This window comes from Takifugu rubripes, chromosome 2, assembly GCF_901000725.2.
Source record: "Takifugu rubripes chromosome 2, fTakRub1.2, whole genome shotgun sequence".
Classification (NCBI taxonomy): domain Eukaryota; kingdom Metazoa; phylum Chordata; class Actinopteri; order Tetraodontiformes; family Tetraodontidae; genus Takifugu; species Takifugu rubripes.
The window spans coordinates 7,079,571-7,104,069 of NC_042286.1; the positions used below are offsets into that span (position 1 = coordinate 7,079,571).

The 24,499-nt window shown below is 47.3% G+C and overlaps 1 protein-coding gene across 5 annotated transcripts in view; it reads left to right on the forward strand.

The window, feature by feature from the left end:
* The window catches only part of qkia (QKI, KH domain containing, RNA binding a), a 46,920-nt gene that overhangs the window by 14,749 nt on the left and 7,672 nt on the right, over nt 1–24,499 (forward strand). For 2 of the 5 annotated variants that reach the window (XM_029832949.1, XM_011618356.2), the window contains exons 2-6: nt 289–431; nt 7,513–7,629; nt 11,545–11,688; nt 22,173–22,260; nt 23,543–23,983. In XM_029832949.1, the coding sequence (XP_029688809.1) occupies nt 289–431; nt 7,513–7,629; nt 11,545–11,688; nt 22,173–22,260; nt 23,543–23,983 (933 nt within the window). The remainder of the gene's footprint in view (nt 1–288; nt 432–7,512; nt 7,630–11,544; nt 11,689–22,172; nt 22,261–23,542; nt 23,984–24,499) is intronic. The other 3 variants (XM_003962729.3, XM_029832951.1, XM_029832950.1) reach the window with 2 other exon arrangements.

A 24,499-nucleotide genomic window follows, 5' to 3' on the forward strand; every position in this document is an offset into this window, starting at 1 on the left:
GATCTGAAGGCATGTATCTGAGCCTGAGTGATTCTCAGCAGCGCTTCTGTCCTGGCTAGTAGCTGCTTGATGGGCTGCTGCATTAGCCGACTGCTGCAGGGAGTGCTGGGTAAAAAAAGAGACCATCTTTGACCTCTTCATAATGCACAAGTTTTTTTTCTACGCCACAATTAAATTAAATTGCAGTTACGGTAATGTGCTCCCAATATAAGACCCTTGTTATATCTGGAACGAAACCAGAGAAATGGTGTATTCAGATACTGACGTCGTCCGATTTGTGTTTTTCAGAAATCAACAGAGTCCGTAAGGACATGTACAGCGACACAGTGAATGGCCTTGTGGACAAACCCCCCCTGGAGCTGCCCGAGCCTGTAGGAGCCATCGTCCACCTGCAGGAAAAACTGTTTGTGCCTGTCAAAGAGTACCCTGACGTAAGTGCAAATAACAGCAGAGCATTCTGCCTAATTATTGTTATCTCTGGACTCCTCTGTTCCTCCAAAACACACCATTACTCCATCAGCTGTCACAGATTTTGTAATGGCACAATCATTCGAGTGATGTTCGCATTCAGGGTGCGTTGTGTGTCCATCCTCACTCCTTTCCTTTGCATAAGGACAATTGGGGGTTAGATGTAGGGCAATTTATCATTCCAGATGATAGATGGGTGTTAGAGCAGCATGGGTGATTGCTCACGGGTTACGCCTGCATCCATGTCTGCGTCCACTACATTAACAGCCCGGTCCTGTGTGTATTTGTAGGGTTGTGACCACTGTCACAGTCGGTCACCTTTCTCATGGTAATCTGCGGGCAACCACGTGAAAGGATGTGTCACGTCTTGTCGAGCAACATTTCTCTTCATAATCCCAGCTGTTTGGAGTGAGGAAATGAATGGGGGGAGGGCGACGCGGGATAAGAGGCCCGTGGAGCGGGGCAAGGTCTATTCATGCGTGGATTGCATTTTCTCCCTGACAGGATTGATAAAGGGCACTGGGGGATTCGTTGGGATCAGCTTAAGTCCCACCTTTAGACCAGACCCATCCTCTGAGCTCAGGCTAAAGCAACCAACCAGGACTCGGTGTACTTGTTTTAAAGTAGCTTTAGGGGCAAATGCCACATGTAACTCTTTTACCTTAATGCGCTGAGCCACTGTTTAATGTTCAGCCTTTTTGGATGCCGTGATGTAATTATTTGAAAGTGTTACTGATCCGAGGTTACCGTGGAACTACTGTGGATCCAGATTGGTGTGTGTGTGTGTGTGTGTGTGTGTTGCCTGTATTCTGCAGGATGATCTTTAGTGTGGAATAAATGCTAGATCTTTTGAAGGGAAGGGAAAGGAAACAAATGATGGGGATTAGGGGGGAAATGTCACTTCCAATCTCTCTCTGCCCATTGGTGAAAGAAGAGGAAAATATAATGATGGTGATTACTGGGCTGGAGAATATTTCCCACATTGAAATGCGTCTGTGATGCAGTTTGAGGCCTCCCAGGAGAGCAGGGTCTGATAGTCTGGCTTTATCTCGCCTTCCATCCGCCATTTGTGTTTGTTTTCCGAACTTTTGTCTTCATCCTATTGTCTTCCGTTCCCCACTTTTAATCTGCAACCTTAACTTGTCCAGTCTGGACACGTTGCTGCATGTCGATTCTACAGAAATTACTCGCCATCGCGTTCTACTTCCTCTGACCCTCCCCTGGTCTCTATGTGCACCTCTCGCCTCTCTATAAAACGCTGGCCTGGGTCAGTCTGTCTCTCCGTCTGTCCTCACTCTTTTCCCAAAGTCAGCCGTTCCCTGGTTTTGTCAGTGTCGCAAAGCTCTGTGAGCTTTGACTGGCAGCCGAGTCACTGGCTATCTGATAACTTCAACCTTCAATTAAACGCTATCTGCAGCTCTGCTTTTCTTCTAAACGCACACGCACACACACACGCACACACACGCACTCACACATCGATAGGCAGCTCACTGACAGCTCAGCATGTCATTTCCGCTGACCTTCAGGCATCTGATAAGATGTGACATGTCTTTTAAGTTTGGCTCTGTCCCCACTTTATTCCCTCTGTTTTTGTATTTGCCAGAAGTTTTGCCTTTTTCATTCAAGACAAAACCCTCGGTGACATTTGACTTTTAAGGAGGGGATAACTCCTGAGCCACGTGTACGTTTTGGCTTCATCATTTTTTGCCGAACAGAAATGGAACCATGGCACTGGGATTACTTTTTACTGGCATAGTGCTGAGATGTTCCAAGATTCCATTAGTCTCCATTCAGGCTGTAGGAAAACAACATCCTCTCATTCACTTCACGTGATTCATGACATTAAAAAGTTTAAATGGGAGGACTATTGTCGTTTGTATCAATGCTGCCCCCTACTGTTGGTATATTCATGACATTTAAAGTGACCCAGCAGGAAAATAAAAGAGCCATTAACTACAGCTAAAAGTGTGGTCACTAACCTCTGTGACGGAAGCTTATCCTTAATTTCCAATGGACGAGCAGAAATGCAAAACAGCAGAAACGTCTCCGCTTTTGCTTGGCTTGGTTTTGCTCTGGTGGTGTGTTTTTAGAGATCTCATGGTTGCTGCCCTCCATCTCAGGCTTCCTGTCCAATGCTTCCTTTCAAAATAAAGGTCTGGATGGAGGCTTCCCGTTGAACATCCAGGTTCAAACATTATAAATTCTAATGATAACTTAAATCTCAGTATACTTCTCTCTGCATCTACAACTATTTGTGCATTCTAAAAAGACCATAAATCTCTATTAGGCTCCCATTTGTTGAAAGACACACACTGTTTACATGAAGGTGTTTAGAGAGGAACTGAGGGTTGATGGATGTGTATTTACAGCTCACAGTTTACTCCAGATTGTGATGAGCAAAACTCTGACCGCTAAAGGACACATCTTATTTAAATTGTGTTTATCGAAAAGTTCACAAACTCTGATTCAGACTTTTTTTCCAGCCGCCATCGATCGTTATGCCTTCCGTCTGTCTCTCCGCTCCTGCAATTCTACCCTGCCTGCAACCCTAAAGTAAACCCAAACAGAATTATCAACAGAGTGTTGGATTAGGCGCTAAACGCCTGCTGTGTAGAATAGGCAGCTTTGAAGTCTGCAGGGCTTTGAGGCGAAAATGTCACCAGAGAAATCTGAGGGTAATTTCCCTTCCTTGCCGCTGCAGGTGAGGCATCTGTGTGATATCCATCTCGTGTTTTTCTTCCCTCTTGACCTTTTATCATGTGAAATATGTTAAAACGCCGCTGTGCATTAATAGCACATTGTTTTTGAGCATCGAGCCGCGAAACAGGTGAATGGAAGTGGAGGGGTGGAGATTCTCTCCCTAAACATGAATGAGTGTGTATCATCACAGGAACATTGATTTTTGTTGTGTTAGAGGAATGATGATCCTCTGAGGGATTCGGGTTTTTGGAGCAAACAGTTGAAGCTCTGTAGTGGTGCAGAGTGTGTCAGCTGGAGCTCTAAAGGGCATATGTTCTGTAGCATTTGGGGCAGGTTTAGGTTAAAACCATGGAGATGAACAGCGTGGATAAAACGACATTGCCTGGCGTCGCCACACATTCCAGCTTACACTGAATGAACTGTTCCTCATTTCCATAAGCTCGGTGGGGCCAGCTAATAAGCGATTCATATTCAGCCCCCGGTCTGGTCCCGCTTTGTGATAAGCTCCGTGCACGCAGAGCCAGGGCCCTCAGCATGATCTCATTTCCTGTCTCCCCCACCGCCACAAACAAACGGCGTGAAAGGCACAATTGTTCTGTTTCCCCGAGCTTTGTCGGTCAAAGCGCTGTTGTTCACACATAAACAAACCCATGTGACGGTCACGACTGAGCGTCTGCGCTAGTTCACATCACGCATTAAATACACAAACACACACTCGCATAGAGACGCAGGCACAGATGCACAGGCAGCACGGCGAGCCTGTGGAGTAGCGATAACTGTGGTTAAACAAAGGCCCTTTAATGTCAGCGTAAGCCCCCGTCCTGAAGGGGTCTGGGTCTGAATGCACACTCGCTTGCACCTATCCATATCTGTGTTTGTTTGGGAAAACTTGGGAAAACTCAGATGAACTGAAAAATGGGTGAAATAGTTGCTCTTTCAAAGGGCCTCAGTGTCTTTTATCCTCTCAGCCTTTCAATGAGCAAAGAAAAGAGAGAAACCCAGACTGTTGGAAGCTGGCGGAGTTCAGGTATTATCTTTGTTACTATTGTGAATTCCAGCTCCATTGCGATCATTTGCGCAGGAATCAAAAGCAAGAACAAATTTGAATCATTGATTTAATCATTGATTTTTATTTTTATTTTATTTATTTTTTTGTTTCAAACCAGACAAATCAAACACTGATGGCTTTTACTCGCCTCCAGCCCGCAGAGCGAATGTTGATCGAATGGCACAAAAGCAAGAAAACTACCGTAATTTCTGGACTTCAGAGCGCACCTGATTATAAGCCGCATAATCTAATTTTAGAAAGAAAATCAATTTTGTACTTATACAAGCCGCACTGGTTTTTAAGCCGCAGGTATCCCACGTAGTAATATGAAAAATTTGATTGAAAACATTCAGTATGTTTTTATTACCGTAAGAGACGAGTCACTGACGAGTGACAGACAGGTAAGAAACAACAGCCACTCTGTTCACTTGTACGTTTATACAGAGACCTTAAATCCAATTTTTATAACGTCAGGATTTTTTAACTTTTCTTTTAATTTAATCCGCTTAGCAACATAAACAAATATATTGTACCGGTAAATGCTTTTTTTCTAACGGTGTCTGTAATGCAGCTACCTTGAAATATACGTTTGTATCAGCTACACACAAATTACATTGTTTATGCTTTTTTTACTCAAACAATGAACAATCTAAAACTCCCGATGGCCCACCTCTAAAATCTTCTATTTTCATCACGGTGACGATTGCTTTTGCCTTCAGTCTGATTTGTACAGCGGAAACACCGCGGCCGCCTGCTCTCTGTGTGTTGACCCAGTCTTCCAGAACGTTCTCAAGCTCGGGCCACCTGCGATGTTTACGTCTAAAAGCTTTTGTCGTCTTTTTGCTTTCGATCAGTTCTTCAGGCGGGCGTCTCCACCTTCTCGCCATTGATTACCATAATGTATGCCAAGATTACGCAGCTCGAGTTCCTTCTTCAACCGCCAGAGTGATCGCTTTTAACTTAAAAGTCGCATCATATGCTTTTCTTCTAGTATTTTCCATGCTGATGAGGGTTAGTAAAAATGACTGATTCACAATAGTTGTGATAGAGCGCCACGGAAAAAACCATAAATAAGCCGCACCGTAGAATAGTGTAGGAAAAAAGTAGCGGCTTATAGTCTGAAAATTACGGTATCTTTTTGTGGATCCAGAGGCGGCTCCATTGTCAACAGGCGGTGACATGTCCCCAGTCTATGTAGCATTGATGGCGCCCTGTACTGATTATCCCGCCATTACGAGTGCAGTTCCATACAGGTTGAATTTCCCTGCGCACTTTTGATAACTCGTCCACTTTGCCCTCCATCTGCGGCTGAAAATGGGAGCCGTCCTCCCCGACAGCACATCAACATCTGCAGAAATGCTGAAGCAGAGCAGCGATCCAGGGAGCAGCGAGGGGGAGAGCGATCCGTCACCATTAACATCAAGCTGTATTGAATTAATGAGATGTTTTTGGCAGGCGTTTTATTGACTGTAGGGTTATACTTCTAATTATGAGGTTTCATTCAATTGTAAAGGTGATTTACACCGTGGAGGCCTTGTTACGCCGTGTGACATTTAAAGCACAGAACAAAAATAACCCTTTTAAATTTAGAATGGCAGCACCCACCGTGTCACCTCTTTAATTTTTGCGAGCGTGTAAAGCTTCCTCTGTCTTTATTTCTGTCACAAGCCTTTTCTCGCACTACTACTCATCAGTTTTCGCTTCTTTGGTCCTATTCGCTGTCATGTGATCATTGGCATATTAATACCCACAGACACGTACAGTTTCCTGTTAGGAGGATGTTTGTAGAAGCAAAAAAGAGAAAGCACAGTTAAATATTAAATCCCCTTCATCTATCCTTGTATTTTAAATGCACAATTCCTGTATTATTGACTTGTGGTTCTGTAATTCATTGGCTGTAAGTGTAATATGAGCTGAAGGTAAAAGCTGAAGCGTACTGGTGACTTGTAAGCACAGAAACCAAGATATATTAAAAAAAACCCACTTGTATAAACTAGATATAATATGACGCCTAAGCTGCCAGCAGGGTTAGCTGTCTAATAACACCCAGGAAACTGTCACCGTAGCCTCTCTATTGCTTTAGAGGCTGTGTCTGTTTCTATATGTCAGAGCGCCGCCACTATGTCCAGGGCTGGGGGCTCCGTCTCGTCTGCAGCGGGTGCTGTGATGCAGACAGACATGGCTGCTTGTGTGTGTAAAGGTGTGGGTTAGTGCAAGGTGGGAGGCCACCGCGCATTGTTGGTGGCTGACCTCGGCCTCCAGAGGTCACCGGGCTCACATTTGCCCACTGGTTTCCACGTTACACGAAGAGCAGCAAAGCATGCTGGATCTTTGTGCAGCTGTTGATGCTATCACCATCCGCGGGGACCCTCTCGGGCATCCTTCTCCTGCCAGACTGGAACAGGGAGAGCAGATAGTTGCAGGCAGTCACAACATCAGGACAGAAGAAGGGAGGGGGGGGGGACAGCCCGCAGGTTTAAACTGTCCTCGTCAGTTTTTGTTTGCACGGTCTGAGGGAAATACTGCGACATCACATTCCATTTGTGGAGCCTTTGTAATTAAACGTGACTCCTCTGATGGCCTTTTGGAAGTCACAGATGCAGCCGTGCGCCAAAGTGTGTAAACAGATGTGACTATGCTTAAGAATTTAATGTAGGGGCATCACGGCTCGTTGTATCTGCTCAAGATGGGAACACTTGTGCTCGTCATTGCCATGGAAAACCTCCCATTATGCCAGGGAGTATTTAAATGTTTCAACTCCGTACACAGGCCCTCTTACCCATCATGCCCTGCTCCCACTCATGGCACTCTAACGGTTGAGTTTGTTTTCCTCACTCTGTTCCTTCCCATCTGTTTTTGTTGGGCCTAAAATTGTCCTGGATTATTCCAGCATATTTTTCCCTTTATCCTGTTGGAAGCCTGTTTCAGTTGAAGGGGATTAGCTCGTTAAATACATTTCTTTTTGGAACAAAGCTCCAATGCCACACACCAGTGAAGAAAAAAGGGGCCTTGATAATGAAAGTGTATGAAGTGCGACGCCTTACTTCACCTCTCCATCATCATCATCATCATCATCATCCTATGCCTCTTCCACATCACGCTTACTGAGTTTAATCTCCCGTAGTTCGTTTTCATTGTTCACCATTTTACATCACTTCATTTAATGTTATTATTAAATCTCTGTTCATGTTTATGTAGTAGATGCAATTCAGGGCAATATCATTATTCTATAACTGTACAGTTCTCAACCTCATATATGACATGTACATTTACCTATTCTCTTTCTGTATTTCTAGTATAACTTTGTGGGGAGAATTCTGGGCCCACGGGGACTCACGGCCAAACAGTTGGAAGCAGAAACAGGATGCAAAATCATGGTGCGAGGCAAGAGTTCCATGAGAGACAAAAAGAAGGTGAGCTCATCACTGTGGGACTAAAACCATGACCTTATGTTTTAAATGTGACGTGTGGTTTTATTTTGTACCGGCCAGAATGAAAAAGAAGAGTCCATTAATACAAAGATTTATCGTGTCTTTAGACATTGCACAGCATTAATGCCACACATACTGTATGATTCAGATATATTTATATGTGACTGTGTCTGGAAACCTTGCAGCAGACCCCCGCTGTAAATGCCTGCTCTGACATCCAATAGTTCTGTCCTCATGCCACGGAAAGTACAGACAGCTGTAGGCCAGGGGCAGCAGCTATTTCTGGATCTATCGTGCAGATTGGGGGGGACTTAAAAGGCGAATATTGCGTGCCTGTATACCCCTCAAGACCCCAGCGGTGAACTTAAAAGACCCGTTTCATGTCATTTTTACCTGCAGTCACTCGTCAGCAGGATGTATGTACCGTATATGTGTGGTGTTATACTCTGGCCCTGGAAACCATCCCATCCCAGGCATTATTAATGAAAAACCTCTGACTGACTGACTGTCTTATTCTGTTTTAAGTGAATATCTCAGTGCTGTCCTCACTAACAGAGCAGCTCTCTGGCTGTCTAAACACACAGAAACTACATTTTCCCTTAAAGACCGATGTGCATGTGCCCCTTTCTATCCCGATTTGATGGTTTTTGAAGTTACTGTGAGGTTGTACTGACATTTTTTAAAACAGCACTGTTTCAAGCATCTGTGCACGCTCCACGCGCAAATAAAGGCTGCTATTGTTTGAGTTGTTATGACATCTTAGCTGCCCTAATATGACAGACACCGTTGCTGTGTAAGAGTGAACTGACAAGTCAGTAATGAGAGTGTTAAATCCTTCGCGTGGGGATCACCTTCTGCACACTCGCAGAAATGGAGAGATCTGGCATTCCTACGCACAGATGTGTAGATTGCCTCTAACTCATAATCTTAGAAGCTCCAGTTTGCTGCCGGGCCAACATTTCCTTCCCTTTTCCCTTTTTCATGTCTCCTCCATTCAGATTTTAATTTCCACCTCCTCTTAGAGTGTGTTATCAAGGACAAGATTAGATTTCGGGGTTACTATCAAGTGGTATTATTATATCAACAATGTTTAACTGTCCAGTATTGGCTGGAATCCTTTCATCCCAGTCTGTCCTGCTCTCAGCAAGTCACTGGAGTGGTTTTCAGGTCAAGTCCCCGCACCCCGAAATCTTTTCAATGGCTTGGACTTGTCATAACCGAGCCTCCACCACAGACAAAAATCTCAACCGTATCCTCCAGACACGGCGTCCTTAGCCTCAATATTTCCAGCCTGATGCCCCGGGGCAGCAGAGGAAGCCACAGCAGCAGCTTAGCCAGTGTGTTTATTCAGGATCCATTAGTGGCAGCATTTTTATGCTCTCAATAATTCAGCTGGTTGCTTCCCCTGGGCCGCTCTGCCTGGCGGGGAGTCGGCTCAGTGGAGCTGTGCAATGAGAGAGGGAGTCGGACAAAGGCAAGTGGAAAAAAGACGATGCGATTTGAAATAAAGGAGGTAAGCAGCAGGTGAGGGAAGAGCTACTCCTTCAGTTACTCTATTATTTTGTGTGCAGAATACTCTGAATCTCGTCATTTAATCTTTCCACATGGACAGTTTAAAAAAAATACATCTTTATCTTATTTTAAAGGAAACCAGGGCTTTTTAATGAGTCTGACTGGTGCCATGAACTGCTTTAATTTCTGGGTATTGAAATGCGCCAGTGCCCTAAAAAAGCCCTAAATCTCAGCCAGGAAGCAGTGTAATATATTTCCTAAGAACGAGCTTGAGTCCCAACACCGTATGTACAGCTTTGGGGGGGTGCACACATCTCTTAGGGAGTACGTCCACTACATTTGCTCCAGCTGAAGGCCTCTGCAGCGTCAGTAATGACACCACTATTTCAAACACAGTGACCTTTTGTATGTAGCACAGAAGTGGAAGGGCGGTCTGGAGAAACACGCGTCTAATTTTATAACCTTTTCCATGTGGTGTCGTTCATGGAGGCTTCAAAGTTTATTGGGTTTAGGCTGAGCCAGCAGGCAAACAGGTGGTAACTGACAACCAGCCTCCACTGTTGCTATTCTTAGAGGATTCCGGATGATCTGCGTGTGTTGTTCATTCATGCTCCACATTTACTAAAACTGAATCCTCCCTGATATGTGGGCACTGCTTTAGCATTCCGTGGCTCCGTTTTAAGGCCTTCCCAGTATTCCCTCCAGCCTTGCCTCCCTCCTCTTTCCTCACCCTGCCTTCATCCTTCCACACGTTTGTCATGCTGTCACTTTCCTCTCAGAGGGCACGAGCTGACCTTGTTCACAGAGTCATGCTGGTGTGAAGTATGTGCGGATGCAAGTGTGTGTTCTCTTATTTCTCTCCCTAAATCCCTTTGACCACAATTGTCGCTGAGGAAAATCTGTCAGCACGCACAGACACATGAGAAATGGAGCTTGGCGGGTCCCGCTGCCACAAAAAGATCAGCATTTAAGCACCGCAAAGACCCTCTGTGACATGTGTGTATCATCTTTGACTTTGACTTAGTCAGCTTTTAATCCCAGTGTTGTCCAGGAGCCCATAAGTAAACGGTCTTAGCAAAATAAAGCAATTAGCCCCCCCATGTGTAAAAAGAGAATGAGGGAAATGTGAGGAGGAATATTTAATGTGTGTTGTAAAGTGCAGTGCCATGGCAACAAGTCTCTTTGGAGGAGAAAGCAGGTGGGTGGTGAATCTTTAAGCTGCGTGTTCCCTTTGTAATGCTCAACGCGTGCGTGGAAACCATGTCAGGTGGGCCTCCCCACAGAGCGCTGCAACACGACGACGTAATTGGACATCTCCGCAGCGGCCTGAAGCCGGGGTGTTTCCCTTTGGGTGTGGCGGGGGGGCCAGTCTTAACATTCCTGTACTCACAACAGGAGCGAGAACATTCAGATCCACCAGAACACTTCAAGTTTCATTCACAAATCATACAAAACAGTTTTGAATTAATTGGCTTTTTTTTTTTTTTAAATGTTTGCGGGGGTGGGGGGCTGCAATCAGCTGTAATCACTTTACTGATAAAATAAAAAATGAGTGGTCTGGGTGTCTGCTCAGGGCTGCCAGCCGGTGTAACAGCCCTTCTAAAGGGAGAAGCATGCTTGAGCAATTGCAAGGCTTCTCCATACAGTATTTGTGCCAGCTCCACAAAAGAGTAAGTCCTCACTTGTAACTGGCCTTTTCACGGGGGCCTCTGAAAAACGTAAAATGCGGCACACTCTTATCCAACCTCAGGCTCCCAATTCAAATCCTGAAATGGCTCCCTATTTAATGGTGTGAAGTGATGTCGGTTTTGAATACAGCAGATTCTGCCTTTCAGGCGCTGCTTTTGCTACAATTTGGCGCCCCCTGAAAGCTTTGGAACTGCTCTTCCAGCAGGGGAGTGGCTCCCACTCACGGTTATTGGCAACCAGACAGCGTTGCCTGGGAAAATAAATACATTTAAAAAAAATCAGACGGAGGTAAATGCGTTTAGTGCATTATAGCAACACTGTAGAAGTGGTGCTGAGTCTCATTTGAGAAGGTTGGATACAGAATATTAGCATTCGCTCAAGCATGTAGAGCAAAGCGTTCCCTAGAAATGCATTACCCGCGCTTTGAGTCATCCAAAAGAGCCTGTAAAAGTACATGGCCCATCATTTTTCTGATCTCTCCATCCATTCATTATGCAGCGATATTAATTGGTGCAGGACTAGCTGTCATCTCTGACCTCTGATGTGAGAGAACTATTTAAAAAGGTGTCCTTTGCAAAGTTGAAGCGAAATAGCTGATTAAAGGGCCACTCCTGTCATCTGGCTTCTCTTTGTAAGCTCGTGTTCTAACAGATTTGTCACGTTTTTTTTGTTTTTTTATTCTCTTGCCACTTCCAGGAAGAGCAGAACAGAGGAAAGCCAAACTGGGAGCACCTAAACGAGGACCTTCACGTCCTGCTCACAGTGGAAGACACACAATCCAGAGCCGAGATCAAGATGAGGAGAGCAGTGGATGAGGTCAAGAAGCTCCTTGTACCTGCCGTGAGTACACCCGCATTTGTCCTTCAGTCAAAGGCATAACAACGCGACATATGGAAGAGTCCCCCTGCTGCTCCGACAGCATCCTGTTTACATCCGTATACCGACTGGAATATTAGCTTAGCCGTGCACCTGGTGGAGTGGAAGGCTTTCCCTACTGTGACTGCCACATTCCCTCCCCACCTTCCTTCTGCCCCAGTTTCTACATACACTGTACCACCGATCATGCCTGCTAGCATGCTTTTGGCATGCTGTGCACATGTTTCCTGGTCGCTGCGGCGACCATGTGGACGGGACAGAAGTCCCAGTTTTGTAATCAGGCAGCGATGCACAGTGCCTGGCTTCCTGCAGAGCTGGAGCCAGTTGGCCGTGGTATCGATAGTTCTCTGTTGCAGAACTGTGTTCTATATATGCTAATGTACAGATGGGAAGCACTTTCAAGTGAGAAAGCCTTTGAAGTGAGCCCTCCTCTCTGGCCATCTAACTGCATAGAAACAACTCCTTTATCGCCCTCCTGAGCCTCTCCTTTGCCTCTTCTGCGGGACATTTGACATTTCAGCTGACACATTAATAAACGTGGAGATTTGTCGTGGATGTGTCGCTGCTCTGAATAGAGATGCTGGAGGACGGACGAATGGCATCCGTGAATGTCAGTGGCAGCTCTTGGTGGTTAACATCTGGATGGAATGCTGTATAAATAGCTTAAAATGTTATCACACCTCATAGTAGTGCTAATCAATTTTTGCCTTCGAGTTAGCAGTTTTCTAAAAAGGCGAAAAATAGAACTTCTGAAATCTTCTAGACTATAACGAAATCTTGCCTATAAGGACTTTTTATCCTCTTTAAGTGAGACATTTTTAGAGTTATAATTAAAGACTTGCTGCATTTTTTTCTCTTCAAGCAAGATATCTTTAATTAACAGAGTGAAAAGATTCTTCATTTGATAGATGACACTAAGTGCGGCAGTGTTTCAGTGATCACTTGTAGAAGCTTTGTTTGCCAGACATCCAACCTTTTTATACTGTAGCGATACCAATGACACCTTTATACATCCCTTCAGCTGTGATTGATTCACACATTGAACCTCTGAATTCATGGGATTGTCGATGTTTTCTACCAGATACATGGACGTGTGAGCTTGGCTGCTCCAAACTTTTAAAGCTACCGGGTTAAAGGTTTGCTCTTTGGGGCAGTGGGAGCCAGCGGCTGCTTCCCAGTTCTGTGAACTCTTCAACTCCTCCTGAACTGGGAGCAGCACAACACGAGTGTGATGAGAGAGGCGGCCTGGAGACAGAGATGGGTGGGAGAGCTTGAATGAGCTACTCTTTCAAGTGTGGATTTACTCGGCTGATCTTGCCTTTGCACACACATGCACAGCCCTGCACGTGCATCCACATCCACATTAGCAAAAATGCTCTGCATCTCCCGGGTCTTCAGCTAAGGCCCTTAAACTGAGCTGGAGGCAGAGCCCTACTGCACTGTAGGTAACCTTCATCTAAACAGTGGGGATGTGCAAACACCTCAGTCCATCGGAACCCTTCAGGCCGCGCTTTCACTCATTTTCCAGCAACCGCTCGGCTCTTTAAGGGAAAAGAGGAGAGAAAATCTGCCAGTAATCATTTGAATACAGACATATTTATTGGTCTGTGTCCTGTCATTGAATAGATATAATTAACTGACATTGTTCTAGTGCTGTCACAGCCCAGTTTGGAGCAAAACGAGCCACTGGAACCAAACCACCTGAGACCAGACTAAGACCTTGACATTGAGGGACCCTTTCCTGTCGAGGGTGTCCGGAAAATAGAAGGAACAGGTCGCGTAGGCTCTTCACCTACTACCGCCCGTTTCTTTGTGTCGGCGACCACATGTGTTTTGAGTCAGTGAGGTCGTCTTTAGTGCACAGGGACTGGTGCCGCCACGAGCTGCGTGGCAATCTTCTGATTCTCTGTCCTTTCTACATTCCTGTACGTCGTATTATTAAAAATGCATAGACATTTTTTACTGTGCAGAATGCAGCACCTTGGCAATGAGGTCAGCCATGTTCCGTCCCCTCCATCACTGTACCCTCCAGGGCTAAGACGGGTGTTTCTTTTGTGTAAAATCATGTCGCCATCTCTTTTAGCCTTCTGTTGCTCTGTCGTATGTTGCCTCCTTTTCTTTCTGCTTCGGACCCCATTTGAAGAACACAGAGTAGCTGTTGATTCTGTAAAAGCCAGACAGATGGACTTTAATGGATGCCAAGGCAAACTGCAGGGGCGTTAGGTCTGTACTCACCAGTATGCATCCGGCTTGGCAGATTGCTCCAGTGGCAGCGCCATCAGAACCGTTCAGCCAGGGGAGCGAGGCGATGGGAAGAGGCTTGACTTAGACAGCGCTGCACAGATAGACCCTGTGATCCCATTTTTCCTTTAAGTTTTTTGTGCAATTGTTTAGAATTGCGCACACAAACACACACGCACACCCCTGTCAGCAACGTCTGACAAATGGGTGCAAAACACCATCTGGTTGCATCCATCCATGTGTGCCTTCCCAATTAATGATGTTTATTCTCCGTTAAGCCTACCTATCGCTATCATTTCCCTCTTATTTTCTCTCAATCTGTCCCTCTCTCTCTCTCTCCTGTTCACTCTGGAATGATTCCCTACCTCTGTGAGTGCACGTCTCCACCTTTGGTGCTTCCACAGATCAACATGCCCTCTATTATGTGATTTAAAACAGCTTAATTCTATCTACATTGCAGAATTATGCATCTTGGGTTCATGCAAAGAATAAATGGGTTAATTGAGAGTCATGAACCAGCTTGTGCTCCCACAATTCCCCTAAACTACAGTAGAACATGGCTGAAACTCACTGTCCACCCTGGAAGATAAAGACTCTAATGTGCTCTTGTCACGTATATTGCTATTGTTGCAGGCCAGGAGTAGGAGTGTAACTTCTGCCCTCCCTGTAGGCTGTTATTACCCCCATCCAGCTAATGAAGGTTCAGGATTGGATCATATTAACCTCCTGATCTGCACCTCCCAGGACACCGCACTCGCGATAAGCTGGACGGCACCGTTTGTGTGTGCGTGTGTGAGAGACGCAGTGGTGCGCGCTGGCCGACGTGCACATAGACGCTGCATCTCCCACATGAATGTTAATCATCTTTTTAATTGGCTTCCTTGACTCGTCGACCTCATTCAGCGATGGCAGGACTACCGTGGGTGCACTCCTTCACTGCTGCTCTGCTCTTGTCACATTGGCGACAGCGTGTGTGGTTGGAGTCTTTTCACCTCCGTTTGCCACCCTGGCACCCGGCTGACCTGAATGGGCTCACCTAGATCATGTGACCCAGCTTTGGTCATTATCTTTAGAGCGTTTCATTTACTCATTTATCCAGCTGTTTGGTCCTAAAGTGCCCTTCTAGTTGTGCACTTCAGACACCTATTAAACTCCCTCTGTGGGCGGGTAAATGGTTAAAGCGCGTGCTGTATAAATCAGTTCAGATTAATGATCTCTAAGTGATAAGTGGGTAATTGCTATTGACCACTTAAACTGTTTCACCACAGGAAACAGATGTGGCTTTCCTGACACGAATGCCAATAATGATTACTGCCCCGTGCCATTAATTTCTTTTGAGTAGTGAGTCACGTCAGGTCAGGCTCGCTTTGTTCAGCCCCGTCTGCAGACATATATACAGTACGTTTTAGCCAGAGGTTTTGTCATGGAACCAACTTGGTGACGACCACAAATGTATCTGGTTACGTCCTTTGCCCTCATTCTTCAAATCTCAACTTTTGGAATGTTACTTCTGATAACTGTGCAGCTGTGGCCTCTCCGAGCGGTACTGGCCGGAGGGCTTCTCCCCTGCCTGTTCCTTCCATCTGCCCATACTCCTCCTCAGCCAGCTCCACGGCTCTGTTTGGTAGTGGACAGGTGGTTTTACTCCTAAAGAAACGGTCCCCCTGCAGGGAACAACCTGCCCAGCCTGGCCATTTCCCTATTTTTCCCTCCCTGTCCCCTTTCATTCCCTGTTCCTGGCATTGATAGTCAGGCAGACGTCTTCAGTGATATCTCACAAACAACACGTGTGAGTCACTGGAAGAATCGGAACGCCCTGCATGGGTGTTGGCTTTGCATCCCTGGAATCTCAGCAATAATCCCGATCATAGCCTGGGATGGCAGTAACCTTTGTGCACAACGGCAGCTGCCACACGCCTGCTTCCCCACTGCATTTATTACTGCCATTCCTACGAGTGACACACATCACACCATTAAAGTTCTCTTCAGTGGCTGCATCGTTTATAAGATAATTCAGACTATATTTTACTTCGTTTCCCACATCACATTGTTGCTGCATGTGCAGGAGGCCTCTGATGAGCCGTTTAAACAGCACTCAGGCCGTCCTTCCTAACCCACCTGCTTGTATTGGTCGCCCAGTCTGGAGTGTCCTAATCCAGCATGGAGGTAAATGAGGAAGGAAAGAGGCAGGCTGAGAACCAGTCCAGGCAGTTTTAATCTGCCACAGTCGCCCAGTGCAGAGGAGAGGGACCCTGCAAGCCTCCAGCCAATCTCTGCTTCTCTTTGAAGGTCTCCTTAATCCCCTTATAGAGAGGCGAGGAGAACCAGCTGTGTGCATCCAGTGTATGTATGGATGTTTAATCTGTGGACCCAACATGTCCCGACTGTGACTAGGATCATTGTTTATCTGCCAAACTTTTTGACGCTCACGCACTTTTTACAGCGTCCGCCCACGGCGGTCTCTAAGCTCCCTCCGGGGGCGTAGCAAGGCCGGCTTTCAACACTTACATACGGGAACGCACAGCGCACGCTTTCATCTGGCCTCTCCGGTGACGGTGTCACTTTGTTCAGCAGGCAAACTGGATTGTGTAGAGCTCAGCGTTAGGAGTCCAGAGGCCGCTGGTCAAGTTGGGCTCCTAGAGGCTGCGGTGCTCGCCTTCACTCTCTCTATCCCACCAGCCAAATCTGGACCCATAGCTTCTCCTCCCCCGTTGTGTCTTTTCATATCTCATTTGCTTTGTTTATTCCAGGCTCATTTTCTCTTTCATAAAGTTTCTTTGCTGCCACGGCAGCATTTCCCTTCCTCTGAATCTTCAAGCTATAAACAAGACTTTTCTCCTTTTAAAACCCAATTTGGTTTCTATAGAAACGTCCTCTAGCTTTATAGCAAAAAGGACCCTTTAAACCCTGGTAGCGGATTTATTCAGAGCTGAATTGAATCCACGAGCACGTCAATGATCCATATCATTAAAGGAATCACACTAGATGGGGTCATGTAAAAATTACTCATTTTTGTGAGTGGACGGTGCTCTTTGCTGACTGAGGCAGCACTAATATGCTAAATATGCTAATGGAGTTGCTTTTTGAGTGCACGTCCACGTTGACCCGTTCTGAAGGTTCTGTGTTTGAATCCACACTCTGCACGAGGTCTTCATATCCCTGTTATGTGTGAGGTTTTCAGAGATCTGCTCTGAGTCAGGATCTCTCAACGATGCAAATCCCCCCCGGCAGTATTTAAGGCTCCCAAATATCCCTGGCCAAATCCGTTCAAGATATTCCGCCCTAGATTGGATGGCATTAAAGGACGGCAGACGGAACAATACACTGGCAGGCGCTTCTACGGGACATAAAAGTGGAGGTGGAAATGGTGCAGTTTTGGTTGTGAGCGGAGTATAATGGGAGGAAAGCTAATTCATAGGCCAGCTGATGATGCTGATGACGAAGATAGGACAGCAGAAAAGTAGCTCAAACAAGCTGTATGGCTAAATATGGCAGATGCTCGCATATTTATGAGAATCCAGTGCAGCATTATCGACCACAGTTACCACACTTTTGCCCTCAGGCGGTTAAAACCTCTGCTTTGATGAAGGTGGTTTTAAACATCAACAGAAGTTCCTGACTTCATTTGCCACAAGTGTACCTCCATAAGCTCTGTGAGTGACAGTAATGGGGCGGAGCCGCCGTGATGTGTTTGTTATAATCTGACTGTAGTCAGGTTTACTCCTATGCTAATGAGCTGGTGGTTTAGCATGGCTAATGGCGCGTCTCGCTAACAGAGCTGTCTGGGAGTCAGGAGGGGAGCGGGAGAGATATAAAGAGGCTTTGTGGGTTCTAGTAAAGGTGTGAGACAGTTCTGAGGAGCGCCTGATTCCCATGGCTGATGGTGTGACAGAGGTTCAGCAGCAAAACATGGCAGAGAAAATAACCTTTGAACACGCAGCGAGGGTTTTTGCTGATCAGTGATGGGTGAATTAGCCAGTGGAGATGATTCTGGGCTTCTGGATTGAACTCCTGCTTTGATTAGTAGTCTTGGCTTTGTGTGTCTGGCAGCCATGTTTGCTCTTGTGGTGTTTCTGTACAGAAGGTTCCAAATAACAGGAAGTGATCAAACTGTGTGTTTGCTTGGCGCAGCACGGACTTTTAACGCTTTCATTTCTCTTCCCGCCTCTTGATGTCCACATCGGAGAGTGTGGAACTGTCGATAAGTTGCCGTGGCGGCGTGGCAACAGTAATCATTTTCCTCCAGATGTTGGAAAGGGAGTTGAGAGGAGGAGGGGAACGAGGAGGAAAAACATCTGCTGCCGCCACCATTTCCAGCGCTGCACTTGGAGTTATCTACCCCTCCCTTTATGTAGTATGCAGCACCACCTCCTCCATTCCGATAGAGACCCGCCCGCCCCCTCCATCCCCACCCCGGCTTATGTTTCCCTCCTCTACACATCCAGCCTCTCCCTGCATCCCAGGAGGCAGCTGGGGCAGCCTGTGTTTACTGCTGAGGTAATTGGAGTAGTTCGGCGAGAGTCTGACCCCGGCCCTGCAAAGGCCCCAGATATGTGTGCACGCAGAGAGAGTGTGTGTGTGTGTGTGTGCACATCTGTTGGCGATGACTGGCAGTAAGGCCAGGAAAGGAAAGCAAACCTTAGCCAGTGTCAGCCCACTGGGGAACAGACAAATTGGTTTTCAGCGCGCTGTCTGTCTTTTCTCGTCTGATTCTTCAGCAATTCCTCTCTTCTTCCCGCATATCTCCGCCGTCTCCGCACACGTCGGAAAACAATCATTCACACTTTCTCTTGTAGTCGCTCTGTAGCACTTTTCCACCCCGCAGTGTTCTTTTGGTGCGCCCATCATTTCATTTCTCTGAGTGCTAACAATGGCCAGATATGCCAGATATGAGGGAAAGCCCCCACCTTCAGCCGCAGCCAGAGATGTGAGCAGCTCCATCCATCCCAGTCCAGGTGCCGTTGTGGTTATCTGTGGGTGAGGCAGAGGAAAAGAGCCTGGAGTGCATGTGTCAGAGAGCCATTCCCCCCTACACACAGGCACGCATCATTCTTGTCTGTATCAGTCCAAATTAGCTGCAGTTTGTGTTCAGCATCTTGCAAACACACAGCCTTGATGAGGGGGGAGCATGACGGCGCGTTAGCATGCATCTAGTGACCTCATCGTGAGACTCACCCCCCCCATCCTGCTCCTCCCTGGTAGCATTTATCGCTCTGCTGATTTCACAAATAAGCCTCATTGATTGGATCAGATTCTTGGAGACGCTGCGTCTTTATTCTCTGCTGATGGACAGGGGGGGTTGTGGGTGCCGGCGGCTGCACAGAGGATAAGGGGAAGCGTCCAGTCCTCGTTCCTCTCATTCTGAAATCCAACTCTCCCTCTGCTCCCTCACACACCTGCAGTGCACGACACACACTCCAGCGCCTCGGCGAATGTTCCATTACCAGTGTTGCATGCTGACAGAGGAGTCTGTTAATTGTGGCAACACCTTGAGCAAGGCAACATTAAACTGCTCTCCCCGGTGCTCTTCATCAAACATTCATCTAAGCTGTGCTTCTGTAGTGGGAAGCCGGCTCCGTACGCTCTGCGCCGCATGATTTATTCCACTCTATTCCAGCAGTGTAATTTAGTTTTCCTTGATCTCACGGCTCCTGCCTGCCACCATTTTGCTGCTACCATCGGGCCGTTCGGTGAGGTTAAACCAGATCACGGTTACAGAGAAATTAGAGAAGATGCGTCATGAAAGGATTCATATTTTGCAGAGATAATTAGCTTGAAAACAGGGGGAACCCCCCCCCCCCTATAATGGGGAAGATGGATCTGTATCTGCAGCACTCAGCTGGGGATACACCCGTCCCACACACCTCAGCTCAGCCGCAGCATCTGTGCTGTTCCCCTGTCGATGCCCTCTATTATGTCTCTCTTCCCTCAACAGGCTCCGTGCCACCTATGCAAAGTTGGATGGATTGCAGAATCGTCCTGCCTCGCACCCGTTTAACCTCTCCAGACATACAGATCCATCACCGCCAAGCACACACGACACACCAGCAGCACTCGTATCCAGGCTCACGGAGTGGGAGAATCTGTTTACTTCCTCCTCATGCGGAGCCTTCTCACTCACGTTCCGTCTCATTTTATTTATAGGACGAGCGGTAAATTGTTTCAACTGGTGATCCTCCGTCACATGATTCATTTGGGAGTCACTTGTCACTAAAAACTTGTAAATGAATAGCAGGCTTATGGTAGCTTTCAACAAGTGTCTGCGGTTACGCAGCTGCCTGTTCAGATGCACGGAAAGATGGATGTTTAATTTATTGTTGTGACTAATGTGGTAAACTGTGCTGCCACGATTTACATCTGCTGAATCCCGTTTTGGCTGCTCTCCTTGTTTATGCTCCTTTCACGGCTCTATTTTGTCTCGCAAGTTCATTTGGCACTCTGCCAAAGAAGAACCAGGGACTTTTTTAAGGCACGGTGAACACACACACACACACGCTGTTGTTTTTGATTTGTGTGAGTCATTAGCAAATTGTGTACAGCTCGTTTATGGCTTTCTCTCTTTTCTTAGAGGAGGCCGACTCCATCTGATATAAATAAAAGTGACGGTAACAACAAAAAGCAAACGTTTAAGTAGCACCGCTAAAGCTGCCCTGATCCAGGGTTTATTCATGTCTGTAGACGTGTTTATGACACCAAGATGCCCCGATCAGTTAGCTCAGCGTGGTTATCTTAGCCGACCCTGCACATCAAATGGGATGTGGTTTGCCTCAAGGCTGGAGCAGGAAGCATCAACCGCTTAAAAAGGACATTTTTATGCTCCTGTCTCTGTACATTTTGGATGGATTTGTCAGAAAGGATATTCCGACCGGGCATGAGCAAAAATCTTTGTGGAGGAAATAAATAATGAGCAATCGGTGACATCATAAAATATGTGGCATTTTCAAGGCTGCTTTACTGTCCTTTTTTCTGGCTTTGTTGCAGCCTGGAAAATAGTTGGCATGATTTCTGTGCTTCAAGACTTCCCCATTATAGGCAGAGCAAGACGGAGCACGCTGGAGGTAGCGGAGGGGAAAGCAGCAGAGTGAATTTCCTCGCTTGGTTAATTGGCAGCTCTGTGCTCCACTAAATATTGCGTGTGTCGCACATACACGGCGCACGGACTCATACGCAGTCACGAGAGACCAGCCTCCGTCACTTTTCCTCTGTCCTGACCTCAGTTTCTCTCTCTGCTAAGGAGGAATCTCGTGGGAGGGTTTAACTCTGGACCTCGGTCTTCCCCCCCCCCTTTTTCTTCCCTCCCCACTGCGTCTTCCTCCTTATTGCCCCTTAAATAGAGCCACACTCTGTTGTTCACTTTAGCAGACAGGCTGCGCAGCGGCTGAGATAATGACGGGAACGTGGCTTCATTTTGAGCCCACCTGCCTCCATCCATCTCTAATAAGCCGCCTCGCTCTGCTGCGTGTTTTTAGCGCTGCTGCGTGCAGATACAGGAGCTTCTGTCTTCTACAGAACAGGAAACGGTGCAAAATCAATAGGTCACCTGAGGAGGTTTTGAGGCCAGCGGTGCTTTGCATACCTGTCCTTGCAGCCTGCACCCCAGGGAGCTTAAAGCAGGAGGCCTGACCCGTAAAGGCTGCGTTAGCATGGTCGCTGCATGCTAGTAGCACCAGAGACAACAGAGTTTTGGGGTGGAGGTGCGGGGAGGAGGCGCCACGAGTTTGAGGAAGATCACTTAATTGCTTTCCTTGAATAATTTGGGTCCCCTAATTTGGCAATAATGACAGTGGCTGCTGCTTGTGTATTTATTTATCCAAACATTAATTGACAGGACTGACATTAGCGAGGGCGGCTATTGCATATTTGATTGCGCACAAGGGAGCGAGAAAAATTACAGTAATTATCATTCTGATAGAGATTATGAATATGCATCCCCATACTTAATGTCTGTGTCAGCACTTTAGTAACAATAAGGCATTCTGCCACGACGGTGGCGAGAGCTTATCTCCATCTCCGGTCCCCTAAAGCCAAGTCCAGCTGGGGCTCGTGAAAAACAGATGACACGCAGTGATTGTAGCGCCACCCAGGCACGCTGTCAACGGAAACAGCCGCCCCATTGTTCAGACCCGTCGGCCCGAAATTGGCCGATCATTCAGTGGAGTCGCGAAGAATAGAGTCACATTTGGGGGGGTTTGTTTCTGCGTCTGCAGGCGGAGGGAGAAGACAATTTGAAAAAGATGCAGCTGATGGAGCTGGCGATCCTCAACGGGACGTACAGAGACAACAACATCAAAGCACGTAAGTGAGCTGCTGGAACACACACACACACACACACACACACGTGCGCGCGCGCGCTCTCATCCGCACCATGACATCACTAATCTTTAGCTACACAGTAAGCCGCACAATATATCCAATATAATATCTTGTTAACAGATTAACTTTGATTAGATTAATGTGCAGTCTGAAACACACCTGGGTTGAGTTCAGAATAACGGTCCAGACCGAGACCTCCAGGAGGTCCTTCCTGTTCTTTAAAATCCAGAGCAACAATAGGATCCAGTTCTCAGCTCAACCCAGGTCTGCTCCATCATCACATCTCTCTACATCCCATCATAACCGTGACCACCGGCAGACTTTCTATTCCAGGCTCTCCAGAGAGTTTTGTAGGACAACTTCCATCCTGTCCTCCATCCTCCTCCTCATCTTCATCTCTCCCCCTAAACGCCCCCCCTCCTCCCCAGTTCCAAACGCGATCGCTCTTGCTGTCGGCGCTCTGAACTTCCAACCTGGTTCCACACGCTCCAATCTGCATGTTGGCCACCCGTTTTACTCTGTTTGCTCCTGCAGCACCAGATTCCATCCATCAGTGCATAATTAAGCGTCAGCTTCATACGGCGATTCATATTTGCTCCAGACAAGTGAACACTTAAGCTCAGCGTGATTGATCCCAGTTTTTCTTCATATGTGAGCCGTGATGAACCGGGCCACCACCTAACTGTACTTCCAGCTTGATTTAATCGACCTGCCTGTGGGGACGCTTGTGTGGCACCGCTCGCAGCACATGCTAACACCAGAAGCCATTATTGTCTGTTTATTTGTACGTACTTGACTCAAATGGACCGACCACTGGGTGCAGAGCCCAGCCCTTAAATCCGCCCTCAACTCGGGTCTCACCCACGGGTCCATTTCAGTCGGTGCGGGCGCTGTTTTGTCGTCACCTGTACCATATCGGGTAGCTGAATGTGTCGCCGCCATGGTGATTTGTATGCTTTGAATGCATCGGGGAAACGGCAGCATTTCGTGCTCTTTGTGTGATGGGTTATTGTTTATTTCTCCTTTAGTTTGGCTATTTTGATTTATTTTATTTTATGCAATATTGTGGCTTTTGTGGTTCATCACCATGATCATTGCATGGACTAATTCTCCCTTTTGCCCCTCCCTCTCCCCCTCTCCTCCTGCCACTTTGTTTTCTTCTTCTCTTCCTCCTCTCTTTCCCCCTCCACTCTTCATCTGTGTTGATGGCCACCACCCCCCGCTCTCTTTCTACTCCTGTCCTTTGCTCTCTCGCTTATGGCAGCCAACCTTGCATTCTCTCTTGCAGCGGCAGCAGCAGCCGCTCAGGGGCCCCGTCTTATAGCGGCCCCCACGGGTCAGGTTCTGCCTCCCCCGGGGCTCCGACCCCCAACACCAGCCGGGGCGCCCATCATGAACCTCATCAGGCCAACTCAGATGGCTGCCATGCTGCCCAATGGCACCCCGACCTTGGTGCCCCCGACACCAGACGGCGGGCTGATCTACACCACCCCGTACGAGTACCCGTACGCCCTGGCACCTACCTCCCTGCTGGAATACCCCCTCGAGCACAGTGGGGTTCTAGGTAAGCGAGCCTGGGGGAGCGTGGGTGCAGCAGGTACAGCGGCCAGCTTTAGCCATCCTGGACAGGAGGGCAGCTTGTTTTACCCTGGAGCTGCGATGCTGGACGCAGCATCCTTGATCCACAGTCAGGACTTTTTTAAAGGTAAATATGTCGTGTCCACCTGAGGACCACAAACTCACAGAGTGGAGAATGAGAGGTAACGGGACGACCAATAATGCGGCTCGTATGGACACTGCGTAGAAACGTGGGCAGAAGGGACCCCGCCAGGGCCAGGCTCCTCCTAGTTTTGACACCGTTCACTGTTTGGGATTTTTTTATGCTTCACTCTGGCGCCGTGCTCTCAGGTTTAGGTGGCCTCTGTTCTGTAAGGTCGGCGTCGCCGCCTAGCCTCTGTAAAGGGAGGCCTGCCGACAGGGACGCGCAGCCTAACCCTCTCGTGCACCGGCCTGAAGGCAGATGCAGTCTGGCAGCAGATCCCCTCGGATTTCTGCAGCTATTGAAATCATTCCTCTGTGCTGCTCTCTGCCTTGATGCCTGGAGATAGTCCCCCCCCCGACTCCCAGTGGGGGGTGTTCATTATTTTCTCTTGTCTCCGTTTTAGCTTCTACCCCCTTGAACCTGAGCGCTTATCCCCCACGTCCCCTTTTTTTCCACACG